This window comes from Carassius gibelio, chromosome B17 (genome assembly GCF_023724105.1).
Source record: "Carassius gibelio isolate Cgi1373 ecotype wild population from Czech Republic chromosome B17, carGib1.2-hapl.c, whole genome shotgun sequence".
Lineage (NCBI taxonomy): Eukaryota > Metazoa > Chordata > Actinopteri > Cypriniformes > Cyprinidae > Carassius > Carassius gibelio.
This window is the reverse complement of record NC_068412.1, coordinates 8,529,305-8,542,352: the sequence shown is the minus strand read 5'-3', so window position 1 is coordinate 8,542,352 and position 13,048 is coordinate 8,529,305. Positions and strand designations below refer to the sequence as shown.

At 40.4% G+C, this 13,048-nt stretch overlaps 1 protein-coding gene across 2 annotated transcripts; it reads left to right on the top strand.

The window, feature by feature from the left end:
* Positions 1-407: 407 nt before the first annotated feature.
* LOC127976655 (serine/threonine-protein kinase PLK4) lies at positions 408-11,741 on the top strand. Of its 2 annotated transcripts, none has more exons than XM_052581244.1 (16): positions 408-643; positions 1,299-1,394; positions 1,494-1,589; positions 5,814-5,928; positions 6,052-7,036; positions 7,177-7,262; positions 8,142-8,494; positions 8,621-8,725; positions 9,412-9,514; positions 9,644-9,793; positions 9,875-10,008; positions 10,158-10,252; positions 10,357-10,483; positions 10,579-10,722; positions 11,013-11,119; positions 11,344-11,741. In XM_052581244.1, exons 1-16 carry the CDS (start codon positions 614-616, stop codon positions 11,441-11,443), a joined length of 2,826 nt encoding a protein of 941 aa, XP_052437204.1. In that variant the 5' UTR covers positions 408-613; the 3' UTR covers positions 11,444-11,741. The 2 variants fall into 2 exon arrangements, with proteins under 2 accessions (XP_052437204.1, XP_052437202.1); XM_052581242.1 differs by lacking the exon at positions 408-643 and adding an exon at positions 671-1,189.
* Positions 11,742-13,048: the final 1,307 nt, after the last annotated feature.

Sequence of the window (13,048 nt, the reverse complement as noted above, 5' to 3'; positions counted from 1 at the left end):
TCCCTTTTAGACTTGCACATTTACTGCTTGTTTTCTTAAAAAAACATTTCTAATCTTTTCCTAACTTGTATTCTGTCTGTTTTTGTTCTTTTAAATTATTATACAATTAACAAAAGCTAAAAAAAATAACACTAGCTTGCAACAAAACAAAAAAATAACAAAAGCTATTCTGTTTCTATTTTATGTTTTCTTTTTATAGCACTTGCATATCATCGCTCTTTTGATAATTTTGATTGCTTCCATTGTCCTCATTTGTAAGTCGCTTTGGCTAAAAGCGTCTGCTGAGATAAATGACAAAAATGTAAATGCACTAAAAACTTTATATAATCGTAGTAAACATCGACTTTTACTTTGACAGACTCTGCCTGGTTCTGTAATCTGATCACCGATTGGTCAGTTTGGGCAGCGACGTCGCTCACGTCATCATGCGTTCTACGGGCGGACTTTTTCAAAATGGAGGAAAGGCAAACATTTTGGAGGGGAATACAAATATACCGATTAAATGCATTTTTATACATCATGTTCAAGTCAAACCATCTCAAATTTACGGAAAAATAAGGATATTTTGAAAAGAACTACCGAATCTTCGTTCTGAAGAGGTTATGAATTGAAAATGAGTGTTTCAATCGGTGACAAGATTGAGGTAAGAAGCGCGGCCGCTTGCAGCCCTAAAATCTATTTAACTCAATTCTGAGGTTCTGTGTATATTTTAAGTACCCCCAAAAAGCTAAAAGATTCGCTTGTACGTCTTTACGTAGGTTCGTTTTATGTTACGTTTCGTTCTTTCAAGTTTGGGACACATTGAAACATAATGTTAAACAAAGACGAAACGTCAATTGATAATGTTAAAGCAGCCAGTCGTTCTGGAGCTCGCCTCTGTTCTTCGCTCCGCGGTGTAACGTTATTGAGAGCATCAGAAGTGTTTTGGGAGTTGAGCGTGGAGACGGTTGCTAGGCGACTCGCGTCAGCGTCGGTTGTCAGGTCGAGTCGCGGGAGGAGAGCGGGAGAGTGACGAGCAGATGTCAGGTAACGAGCGACGCGTCAACAGAGACTGCACACTGTCGCCTTCATCAGTGATCGAAACACCATGTTGACAGCGATTCATCCATTCCTGCTAGATTTTACTACAAAAGCCAATGATCCACATGAGGACCGAGTTTTGTCTTCATCTGTGGATCTCAGAATCGAGGTAGGAGACTTCACTCTGAGATTCAGTGGCGAAGAGACTCCCAGGGGACAAAATCGAGCTCTAGTGTGTTGTTCTTCCATCTAATGCACGCTCTTATTTTGTGTTTCAGGACTTCAAGGTTCTCACCTTGTTGGGTAAAGGCTCTTTTGCATGCGTGTACAGAGCAAAATCTGTAAACACAGGCTTGGAGGTGGCAATCAAAATGGTAAGAGTACACTGTGCGGTTTAATTAACCGTAGTGGCAGGGTTGTGGTTGTGCAGCATCTGTTCAGAACCGTTCACTGTGCCCCATGTGTATTTGCAGATTGACAAGAAGGCCATGCACAAAGCTGCCATGGTGCAGAGAGTCATTAATGAGGTGGAGATCCAGTGTCGGTTAAAGCATCCGGCCGTTCTTGAGGTGAGTCCTAGAGCCTCATCACAGACTCACTGCGGTTCCGCTGATGCTTGTGTAATGTCATGTGTACAGTGAATTGGAATCAGTTATATTGACAGTTTGTTTTACTTTTAAATGTAAAAGAAGAATTGTATAGTTCTATACAGGTCATTAAACTCCTAAAATGTCACATAAAATGCTGGAAATTTGTATATAGTGGTTTTAACTACAGTCATGGTTTTCAGCCTTTTTGACTGTAAGGCCCCATTATCCACATAGATTGTTCCATAAATTACTTTTTAGGATGAACTTTTTAGAGCTGATTGTTTTTTAAGTTTCCCAGTCTTTTTAACCAATGAATTTGCATGACTTTTTCATCTGTTGCTGTAGTAGTTTCCATGTTTTACTGATTGAGGTTAAAGGGGTCCTATTAGGCTCTTTTACAAAGTCTTGATGTAGTTTTGTGGGTGTACTAGAACAGACTCTCATACTAGGTTGTTCGAAAAACACATTATTTTTCACATATTTTACATTATTATAACACCTCTCTCGTCAGACTGGCATAAGCAGCTCGAATAGTTCCTTTATCAAAAGAAGGCACATCTTCTGGAATACAATTGCATTGTGCCCCCCATTTCCACCACAGGAACTTTACCCAGGAACTAGGGACTTTGGCCTGGTACTCGGTGCGTTTCCACCGCAGGAACCAGGAACTAAATAAAGTTCAGGGTAAAAAAATGCCCCTCAGAAAGTCCCTGCTGGCGAGGTAGTACTTTTTAAAAGTTCCGGAACTTTCAGGGGCGGGACTTGGGCGCTAAACATCCTGATTGGTTGAGTTCACGCAGCATTGGTTGAGTTGAACCACCATTTATTCGGATCATTTTCAAATATTACTGTTATTGTGTCATGAAATGTAATTTTAAAATTATTTCAGGCGAGAATGTAGTTGTTTAAAACTCAAATCTGTGGTTTATTCATAATGACAGAGCCTATTTAAAATTGTGTTTCGCCGATCTCGGAGACGGTGAGCTCCACGCAATCAGCGAGAGCTCAGTCCTCATGTATCCGCCGAGAGCAGCCTCTCCTCAGCTAGACCTTCTGATATGTGCCGCTGGCTCTGATGTCTCTTTAGTGGTTAAACATGAAATATAATTTGTTTTGGGTAAATCTAACAGGTTATCTTTGGTCTGTATTCAGTTGATCTATATGTTAAAATGAAAATAAAAAAAGGCAAATTTATATAATATTTCGTTTCATTGTAATGGCTGTATATATACACATATCCCTGAACTAAGTACATTTCTGCAGCTGTTATTATGTTTAAATGAAAACGAAAGGAGGCAGTGGTATTTGATATCCTATTTTGTTTTATTGTAAATATACAGAGAGGAAAATTGCAGTAGCCAAGACGAGCTGACTGAAGTTATGAAGTACGCTGCTGTTTGCAGATTTATCGGATTTGCGTTGCCGTGGACATCACACTCCCGAGTCGAATAAGCAAAATCTGAACTACCGAGGATGCACGTCCAAAATCAGCGTACTTTGTAATGAGAAACGCGTCCTAAGTCACCAGTCTATTTGCCTAATCTTCCCGGTACTTTACACCGCGGTGGAAACACAGAAAGCAACAGGTCTGGGGGGAAGGCCAGAAATAATCACTAAACAAAGCAGAAATATTTATAAGCGATGTAAAAGACTACGCACGCTAAACATTAACGTTACCATAGTAAACATGTTAAATATGACCGCTTGGATAAATCAGACGTCAGCTTCTTATTCTCCATCACAATTGTGTATTTATTAAGTAACATTTTATCTGTTGTCTCGTTTCGTGAGTTTAGCTCCACGTTGCATATCATCAAAATATAATAATGATTTTTATTTGGGAGCTTTTATAAAAATAGCGAGTCAGCACTGCGAATCATTTCAGAAAGATAACAGCTTTAACACCAGCATTAAACAGTTTTTTTTTTTTTTTATAAGTCGAGCTCAAAACTCTCTTTCAGTCAGCAGCGAGTGTTTGACATAACTTGGTCCAATGTGGATTATAAACACTAAACAATGCAGAAATATTTATAAGCGATGAAAAAGATATGCACGCTAAACATGTTACCATAGTAAACATGGTAAAATATGACCGCTTGAAGAAATCAGACGTCAGCTTCTTATTCTCTATCACAGTTGGTATTTATTAAGTAACTTAATATTATCTGTCCCAAGTCTCGTCTCGAGAGTTTATCTGACGTTGCTTATCATAAAAGAATATAGCCTACAAATGTTTTTGTTCGGGAGCTTTTATAAAAATAGAGATATTATCATTCATTCTGAATATGACGGCTACTGTGGCTAATAAACAGAAACAGACTCGACTGAATAAGCAGGCTATTTTCATGAGCGTTAAAAATAAATAAATAAAATAGAAATAAGTGTATTTATGTGTGATTAATTTTGAGTCCTGATAAATTAAATCAATATGATCAATGTATCATGTATTCTATAGTTAAAACATCGATGCTTTTGAATTTGAATATATAACAAAGCTTGCAAACAAACGGCCGCTTTTATCATGTTCGTTTTGTGATCGCGCATGTTCCAGTGACTTATTTCTTAGTTGTCTGATAACTTCTCTTTATTGGTGAAATTTTGAGGTTGCATGACGTTGTTCTGAGAGGCGTGTAAAGGGCGTGTTTTAGTGACGTGCAGCGGTGCTTCAAGCTCCACTGTGGAAACCCTGCGCTATTCTGGCCTCGGTGCTACTGGCCCCGGGCTATGGGCCCCACCCGGCCCGCTTTGAGCCCTGGCTCGCACTGGCCCGACAGTGGAAATGCGGCTATTGGTTAGCTGGGCCAGCGTGTGCTGTGATTGGTTAGCTGGGCCAGCGTGTGTTCTGTGATTGGTTAGCTGGGCCAGTGTGTGCTGTGATTGGTTAGCTGGGCCAGCGTGTGCTGTGATTGGTTAGCTGGGCCAGCGTGTGCTGTGATTGGTTAGCTGGGCCAGCGTGTGTTCTGTGATTGGTTAGCTGGGCCAGTGTGTGCTGTGATTGGTTAGCTGGGCCAGCGTGTGCTGTGATTGGTTAGCTGGGCCAGCGTGTGCTGTGATTGGTTAGCTGGGCCAGCGTGTGTTCTGTGATTGGTTAGCTGGGCCAGTGTGTGCTGTGATTGGGTAGCTGGGCCAGCCTGTGCTGTGATTGGTTAGCTGGGCCAGCGTGTGCTGTGATTGGTTAGCTGGGCCAGCGTGTGTTGTGATTGGTTAGTTGGGCCAGTTTGTGTTGTGATTGGTTAGCTGGGCCAGCGTGTTCTGTGATTGGTTAGCTGGGCCAGCGTGTTCTGTGATTGGTTAGCTGGGCCAGCGTGTGTTGTGATTGGTTAGCTGGGCCAGTGTGTGTTGTGATTGGTTCCACTTGGCACCTGGTCGGGAATATCTGCAAGCTTCAGTGTAAATATTGCATCAATATCAAATCAATTTGAGCATGTTTTAAACCCGGATGATTGTAATCATTATAAATTCGTCTGTCTTGGGAACACTAGTGTGTCTCCGACATAGTGATAACACTTGTTGCCTTCTCTAGTGCAGCTCAACCAGGTCTCATCCCATTTGTCGGTGTTTGTGATATCACAAATCCTGTAAAATATGCGTTGTAGTCCCAACGAGTCAGTTGTTGTAGTTTTTGAAAAGTCATTTCTGTTAAATAAAATAACTCCTTTCGAACTGGACATTGAGCTTTGTAACTTTGCAGATCTTTTATGATCAAACAGTAACATTACAGACTAACTTAAGTGGAAAAAGTGAAAAAGCATAATAGGACACTTTTGATGATGAGAATTATTTAAAATTATAAATGATCACACTTCAATTATTTTTAAGATTCTTCAAGACAGTGGGAACCCATGGGGTGAATAATAAGAAAATGTGTGTGTGTGTGTGTATATATATATATATAAATGGAAGAAATATTTAAATGTTTTAGCCGTTTTAATATTTTGAGAATTAGTGGTTTAGAAATAGAACAATATCAGTCTTTGTGAGGATCTTATTGAAGACAGTAGAACACTTATTATTATTTTCCATTGTATAATAAAATTATTCAGTTGTCCTCATTTGTAAGTCCCTTTGAATTGTGGAATATGATATTATTGTGCATATTATGCATTTTGCAGTATTTAAAGGAATCCGCCATCCTGAAGGATTTACATTCTAAAAGTAGATATTGGCTAATCCTCTTATTTTCTCTTTCCTGACTCCCTGAAGTTATACAATTACTTTGAGGACAGTAATTATGTGTACCTGGTTCTGGAGATGTGTCACAACGGGGAGATGAGCCGCTACCTGAAGGAGAGGAAGAAACCTTTCACCGAGGAAGAGGGTGAGTTACTCACTTTTGAACTATCGATTATTAATATATTAAAATAATCAAAACTGCAAAAAATCAGTACATTTTGTTTTAAATTGAAGGACGGTTAAAAAAAAGATTTTTGTGTATCAACAGCGAGGCACTTCATGGATCAGATCGTGAAGGGAATGCTGTACCTCCACACTCATGGGATCATGCACAGGGACCTGACCTTGTCCAACCTCCTGCTCACCACCAGCATGAACATTAAAATCGCAGACTTTGGTTTGGCGACGCAGCTCAAGCTTCCCAGTGAGAAGCACTTCACCATGTGTGGAACACCAAACTACATTTCACCCGAGGTGGCTACACGCAGCGCTCACGGCCTGGAGTCGGATGTTTGGTCCCTGGGCTGCATGTTCTACGCCTTCCTCACGGGCAGACCTCCCTTTGACACGGACACTGTGAAACACACTCTCAATAAGGTGGTTCTGGGAGAATATCAGATGCCCACTCACATATCAGCTGAAGCTCAGGACCTGATTCAGCAGCTCTTACAAAAGAACCCAGCCCTCAGGCCAAGTCTCTCCACAGTGCTGGACCACCCCTTTATGACTCATTCGGGGCCCACCGCAAGCAAAGACTCTGGGAGCAGTGACGGGGGGTCCATAGACAGCGGCATAGCCACCATATCCACAGCCTCCAACGCCACCAATAGCAGCAGCAGCAGCAGCCGGCTACAGAGAAAAACAAGGCAGGTGATTGGACAGCCCTTGCCCAATCGCTTGGCGCCGATCCCCAGCCACTCCCACCATTCCACCAGCTCCAGTTTCAAGAGCGGCCAAGATTGGCAGCCACATTTGCAAGATGATTCATCAAGGATGGGTATTGGTAGAGTTCCCATGGGTGCTGACAGCGGAAGGCCTCATTCTCGCTACTTGAGACGGGCTCATTCATCAGATCGATCTGGTGCTGGGTTCAGCAACACGCCACAGGAGGCGGAGCTGGAGAGATGCCACTCGGAAGAGATGCTTCCAGGGTCCAGACGATTATTTCCATCAACCTCCAGCTACAGAAACATGCCCCATGGCTACTCTGCACAGGGGCGCCTGCCTTCTCCTCCTGTAAAACAGCCTGCAAAGTAAGATGCGGTGCGATTCCATCAAGATGAATACAGTTTACTAATGAATTGAGTGCAGTTGGCATATTTGCATTTCAGCATTATTACATTATCAATAAGTATTTTTTGTGATTAGAGTTTTTGTGTTTATTCTTCCTCAGTCTGGGATCATCTTCCTCTACATCCAGCCATTCCCTGAGACCACAGATGTCCGATTCTCAATCGCAGGCCTGGTTTAGCAGTGATGGTAATATTCCCATCGGAATTCTGAGCTGTTCTATAGAATATTTCAGCAAAAAAGAACATTCTCTTGTGTCATTCTAAACCTGTGGAGCCCCGCACATGACCAGGATTATTATAGTTAACAAAAAATGTAAAACACAATGACTTCAAACTAAATATATTATAGTTATTTTATTTCAGCCAGTTGCCCAGAAAACATTTCTAATTTTCATTTAGTTTAACTTGCACTAAAATGTGTACTAAAACCTCTAAAACTAAATAAATCACTTTTTGAAATAAATCACTTTTTAATAATACCACAAAACTAATAAAATAAAATAAAAAAGATTGTAAAAAGTTACAAAACAGCAACTAAATTTAACTAAAATTAACAGGAAATATACAAATAAAAACTTCAGTAGATATTGTGGCCATAAATTAAGAATGCATGACTTTGTTATTAGTGGTATTAAAGTGGTATTTTAATTGTTTGATTATTAGTTTCCTTATTTAAAGGGTTCGTTTACCCGAGAATGAAAATGTCCATCTTCTACTCACCCTCGAAGCATCCTAGGTGTCATGTTTAAATATATGCAAACAAAAATGAGATTTTAAGAGTAAAAAGATAGTAACTCACATATTGATTTTACTCAAAGCTTTTATTTAGCTTCATAAGGCTTGAAATATAATTCTTAAAACATATATATTGCATTTATGGTTGTATGGAAAACATCACTTTTTTGCTGAATGGAAGAAAGAAATTCATACAGGTTCAGAAGGACATCAGTAAATGATGCTAGAATGTTTTTGTTTTTGGCTGAAGTATCTCTTTTTTTACAACTTATTTGGAAAGTTTTCCATATTGAGACTCCATATTTAAACCTCAAACCATCTGTAATTTTAGGAGCGTTCAGGAGGCCGGCGGACCTGAGCAGTCACAGCAGCAGTGGCAGTGTTCACTCTGGACGAGGGCCGGTCGGGACACAAACCTCCTGCAGTGACAAGCCCAGCGGCCTTCACTATCAGCAGCAGCCAAACCTTTTCCCTCACAGCAATCCAGGGCCCTGCAGGGAAGATGGGTTTGGATCAGGACACGTGTTAGAATCTCAGGCCTACTCGGACACACAGTTTCTGGGTCCACCCCTCTCCAAAGGCAAAGCAAACACAGAGAAGGAGAAAGTGTGCCCTAAGAAGAGCTTCCCTCCACTCTGTGCTGCCAGGCTCAAGCCTATTAGACAAAAGACCAAAAGCGCTGTGGTGAGTGAAACAATTTAAGTCTGTCCTAGTGAAACCGTATGCCCTGCTTGCGCTGGGCCCTGTAAGTTATACACTAGAGTTGTTGGTTTAGTACATGATGTAACAGGGTGTGTATTTCCTCTCTAGGTCAGTATCCTGGATTCTGGAGAGGTGTGTATGGAGCTGCTGAAGGGACAAGGAGCTCAGGAGAGAGTCAAAGAAGTACTTAGGATATCCTGTGATGGATCTATGGTGAGGGACTAAAAACTCAATAATTATTTCAATGCAATTCATGTTCTGATTTTCGGGGTCAGTAAGAATATTATTCAGCAAAGATGCATTAAATTGATCAAATGTGCATGTAAGGACAAGTATATATAATGTAAGATTTCTATGTCAAATAAATTGTTCTTTTAAACTTTCTATCTATCATCAAAGAATCCTGGAAAATTGTAAACAGTCTCCAACAAAAGAATATGGTGCACAATTGTTTTAACATTAATAATAAGACATGTTTTAGTATTATAATGATATCTGAATATATAGGAAATCTTTTATACTCACCAAGGGTGCATTCATTTGATCGAAAATAAATGTTATTTTAAAAATGACCTTTTCAGCAGCCGTTACTCCAGACTACGGTGTCACATGATCCTTCAGAAATCATTCTTATATGCTGATTTTCTGCCCAAGAAACATTTCTATGAATGGTTATTATAAATGTTGTTTATCAAATAATTGTATTTTCAGAAAATCTTTGTAATTCATCTGTTTGGATCGCAAAGCAGATTTGCATATTTCATTTATTATTGTTGCTACAAAAAAAAAAAAAAGAATGCATATTTTGTTTTACTATTGTAGCCTAATGATTACAAATTCTATAGAGATTTGACAGTCTCTAATTCATATGCTCTATTTGTTATCAACTGTGGTGTTAGGTTACAGTGTATCAGCCCAATGAAGGGAAAGGCTTCCCTGTGCTGGACCACCCCCCTTCACCACCTGAAGACATTCTCATCTGCAGCTATGAGGACTTACCAGGTACAGCAGCACACAAGACTGTTTGGAAGCGTGATGTGTTTCAAATGCACATTACTATTCAACACTGTTTCTCAGTAAACTATTAACGATGGAAAAGCATTGCATTAAACTAGGTTGCATTTACTGCAGAAAAATACTGGAAGAAATATCAGTATGCCACCAAGTTTGTCCAGCTGGTGAAATCAAAGACCCCTAAAGTCACACTGTACACAAAATTTGCCAAGTGCATGCTGATGGAGAACAGTCCTAATGCGGACCTGGAGGTGTGCTTCTATGATGGTGAGCGGCACAGATGATTCAGTGTGTAGAGCAGCGTGTAGCCAATTTAGGCCTCAAGAACCTTTTGTTTTCATCCTTTAGGCGCAAAAACCCATAAGACGAGCGAGCAGGTGCGTGTGGTGGAGAAGAACGGGAAGTCGTATACGGTGAAGGGTGACGTTGGGCTGAGCGGACTGAGTCCTGAGTGCAGACTCTACATGGAGCTCTCTGAGGAGGTACTGCATCCCTGCATCATGTTTCATCTTTTTGATCGGTGCACATGCTTGCATGTTTATTTTAGGACTCTCAAAGATCAGGTGGTACATTGCTCTTCCTGCTGTTATAATGCTAACCAAGATTCAAGCTTGTTTGGTGTTTTTCTCAGGGGCATCGGATGTGTCTGTCTCTGGAAGCGGCAATCACTACCGAGGAGCAGAGAAGTGCTAAAAACACTCCATTCTTTCCCATCACCATCGGCAGGTGAGGCTTCAAATCTGTCACCACCAGAGCTGAAAACCCTCTTGTTTGAGATCAAACGTCATGCATGAAGTCCGTTTCTCATTCACCATCTTATTCCTCACCAGGAGACTCACTAATCCAGCCTTTTCAGCTTCTCAGCCTCCGAGTTCGTCTGAGTCTTGCTCAGCAGCCCCTGCAGAGGTGGCTCAGGTGTGCCTCAGTCCGCCCCGGCCACCCCACATCACGCCATCAGTACGTCATGCATGCACATTATCCCAAAGCACATCAGTTCTGGGATTTCAGAGTGCATCCCACTTTCATTGAGTATCCTTTCTCTTTCCCTCCAGATGATTTCCTATGCGGGATCGGACTTCACCACAGCTAGTGTGGCTAAAGCCAGCTCACCCCAATCAGGCAAAGATGAACGCGGCGTTAACACAGGAAAGGTGCTCAAGTCCATTTTTGTGCCTAACATTGGCTGGGCCTCTCAGGTAAAGTGTTTGACTGGATAAGTTTAGAATTTTATTTTTTTTAATTCTAATTAATAATTTGTTTGTGTAATATATATATATGTGACCCTGGACCACAAAACCTATATAAGGGTCAATTTTCAGAAATTGAGATTTAAACCTCATCTGAAAGCTGAATAAAATCTATCGATGTACTTATATCTTTAATATCTTTACTTAATATCCTAATATATATGTGTGTGTGTATATATGTATATGTATATATGTAATAGTAGTAGGATTTAAGTGTGTTCATCTATTTCTATTTTTAGTTAACTACTGGGGAGGTATGGGTTCAGTTTAATGATGGATCTCAGCTGATGGTTCAAGCTGGTGTCTCTTGCATCACTTTTACTTCCCATGAAGGACACATCACCAGGTAAAGCTTGTTATTAGGAAACAAATATTAAACTGCATTTGTTATGTATGGAACTTATGTACTGCATAATCCAATGGCATATATATTTTGTTTAATTGCAAAACAAAGCCAAAGACATTTATAAAGGCTGTAATTGAGGTCTGTTTGTAATTTTATGTTATGTTTAAGAATGAATGCTGGCAGAGATACTGTTGTGAATTCTTGTGTTTTTTGTTTCCTCTCAGGTATAAAGAGAATGAGAAGTTACCAGAGCTGGTCAAAGAGAAGCTCCACTGTCTCTCCAGCATCCTGGGCCTCCTCGCCAGCCCTGCGCTCAGACGCTGATGAGCACTAAACACACAAATTAACCTGTGCATATGACCTGTGCATCGCTGTCCGGAGCACTTCTGCTTTTTTACGTCATATTCTCTTGAGTGTTTGTAAATACATTTTTTAAACATTTGTACATATAGTCCCAAAGATTATGAAAATTATATATTTTTATGTACATAATGGGCTTCCTTGTCTTCGTGTATTAAGTTTGTGCGTAGTGCCTTTATTTGTGTGTACCAGTTCGACTCAGCACTTCAATGAAATGTTAGCTATACAAGCATTAAACATCTGCTTCCTGGTGTATTATTGATTTTTTGTGTCTTGTGTGTTTATATAAAGCACATGTAGGCAGGATTTATCATATCAGCATATCAGCTGGTTACTGACAATGACAATGCAAACTGACAAGATATTGTAGTCTTTCACGCTACAATCTAGAGGTGTATATATGATGTATATATAAATATGTTTCAGTTTCCTGTTGCAATGCAAACAAATATCAACCTTTTTTATTGTTGTTTTTTGAAAAGTACATTTGCGACACACTTGTAGTTATATCATGCTAGTGCATTTATAAAAACAAAACAAACATTGTAGCACATTTGAGTTAATGTATAAAATAAATGTTTACAATTTTTTTAGGAATTCTTCCCAAAGGGTGCATTTGTTTCATCGAAAATACAGTAAAACATTGTAACAATAAACATGAGAATGTAAATATTTTGTATACAATAAATACAACACCTGTTTGTCAACTTCTATACAAGACACTTTGAACAAATGTTTTCCACTGGCGCCCCCTTGCGGCATAATTCACAGTGGCACAGACCTCCTCCTGTCATGCATGCTTTAGGAGGAACATACACAGACACGCGCGCGATCCGGACTGAACTGAGCCCAGCCCCACCTCAGGAGGAGGCTGTGCTCGCTCTCTAGGGGTCTGGATTGAGAGCAGATCGCATTCGATCCATCTGATCATCACCAGAGCGTCTTTAATTCTCAGTCTCAGCGACAGACACAGCAACACGAGTCATGGAGACCAGACTGCCCTCCAGCTAGCTAACTGCTATCCGCTCGGATCCCGAAAACATGCTCTAGACAGGTATTTATCCTGCTGCATCTGCTCTTTCTGTGTGTCCACAGGGGAGAAAACACGACTTGAAGATTCCTGACATCCATCAGTGAGACTTGAGATGATCTGAATCTGGATGTAGGTGGAGTGTTAGCTTGTTTGCGCTGCTGTTGAATGGGTTGTTTAATGGAGTCCATTCCGGGGTCTCTAATGTTGCTTTCTGTTTTCAGAAATTAACAGAATATGTATGAAGGGCAGATTCAACTGTATTTCTTTTCTAATACAATGATACAGTGAGAATACGACTTAAACTAGAAGGGAATCATGGGATGTGTCTTCTATACTAGCGAGCTGCCTTCCTGGACAGCACTGGTGGGCATCAGGGCGCTTTCTAACGATCGGAAGGTTTGAACTCCCTCTTGAGAATCGAATCTTCGAATCACAGTCGACCTGGTGTGTGATTCATCAAATGTTCGAATCTTCCGTTTTTTTTCCGATTATTCGACTAGAACCTTTAAACTTGCATTTGATGCATTGAAGCTCCG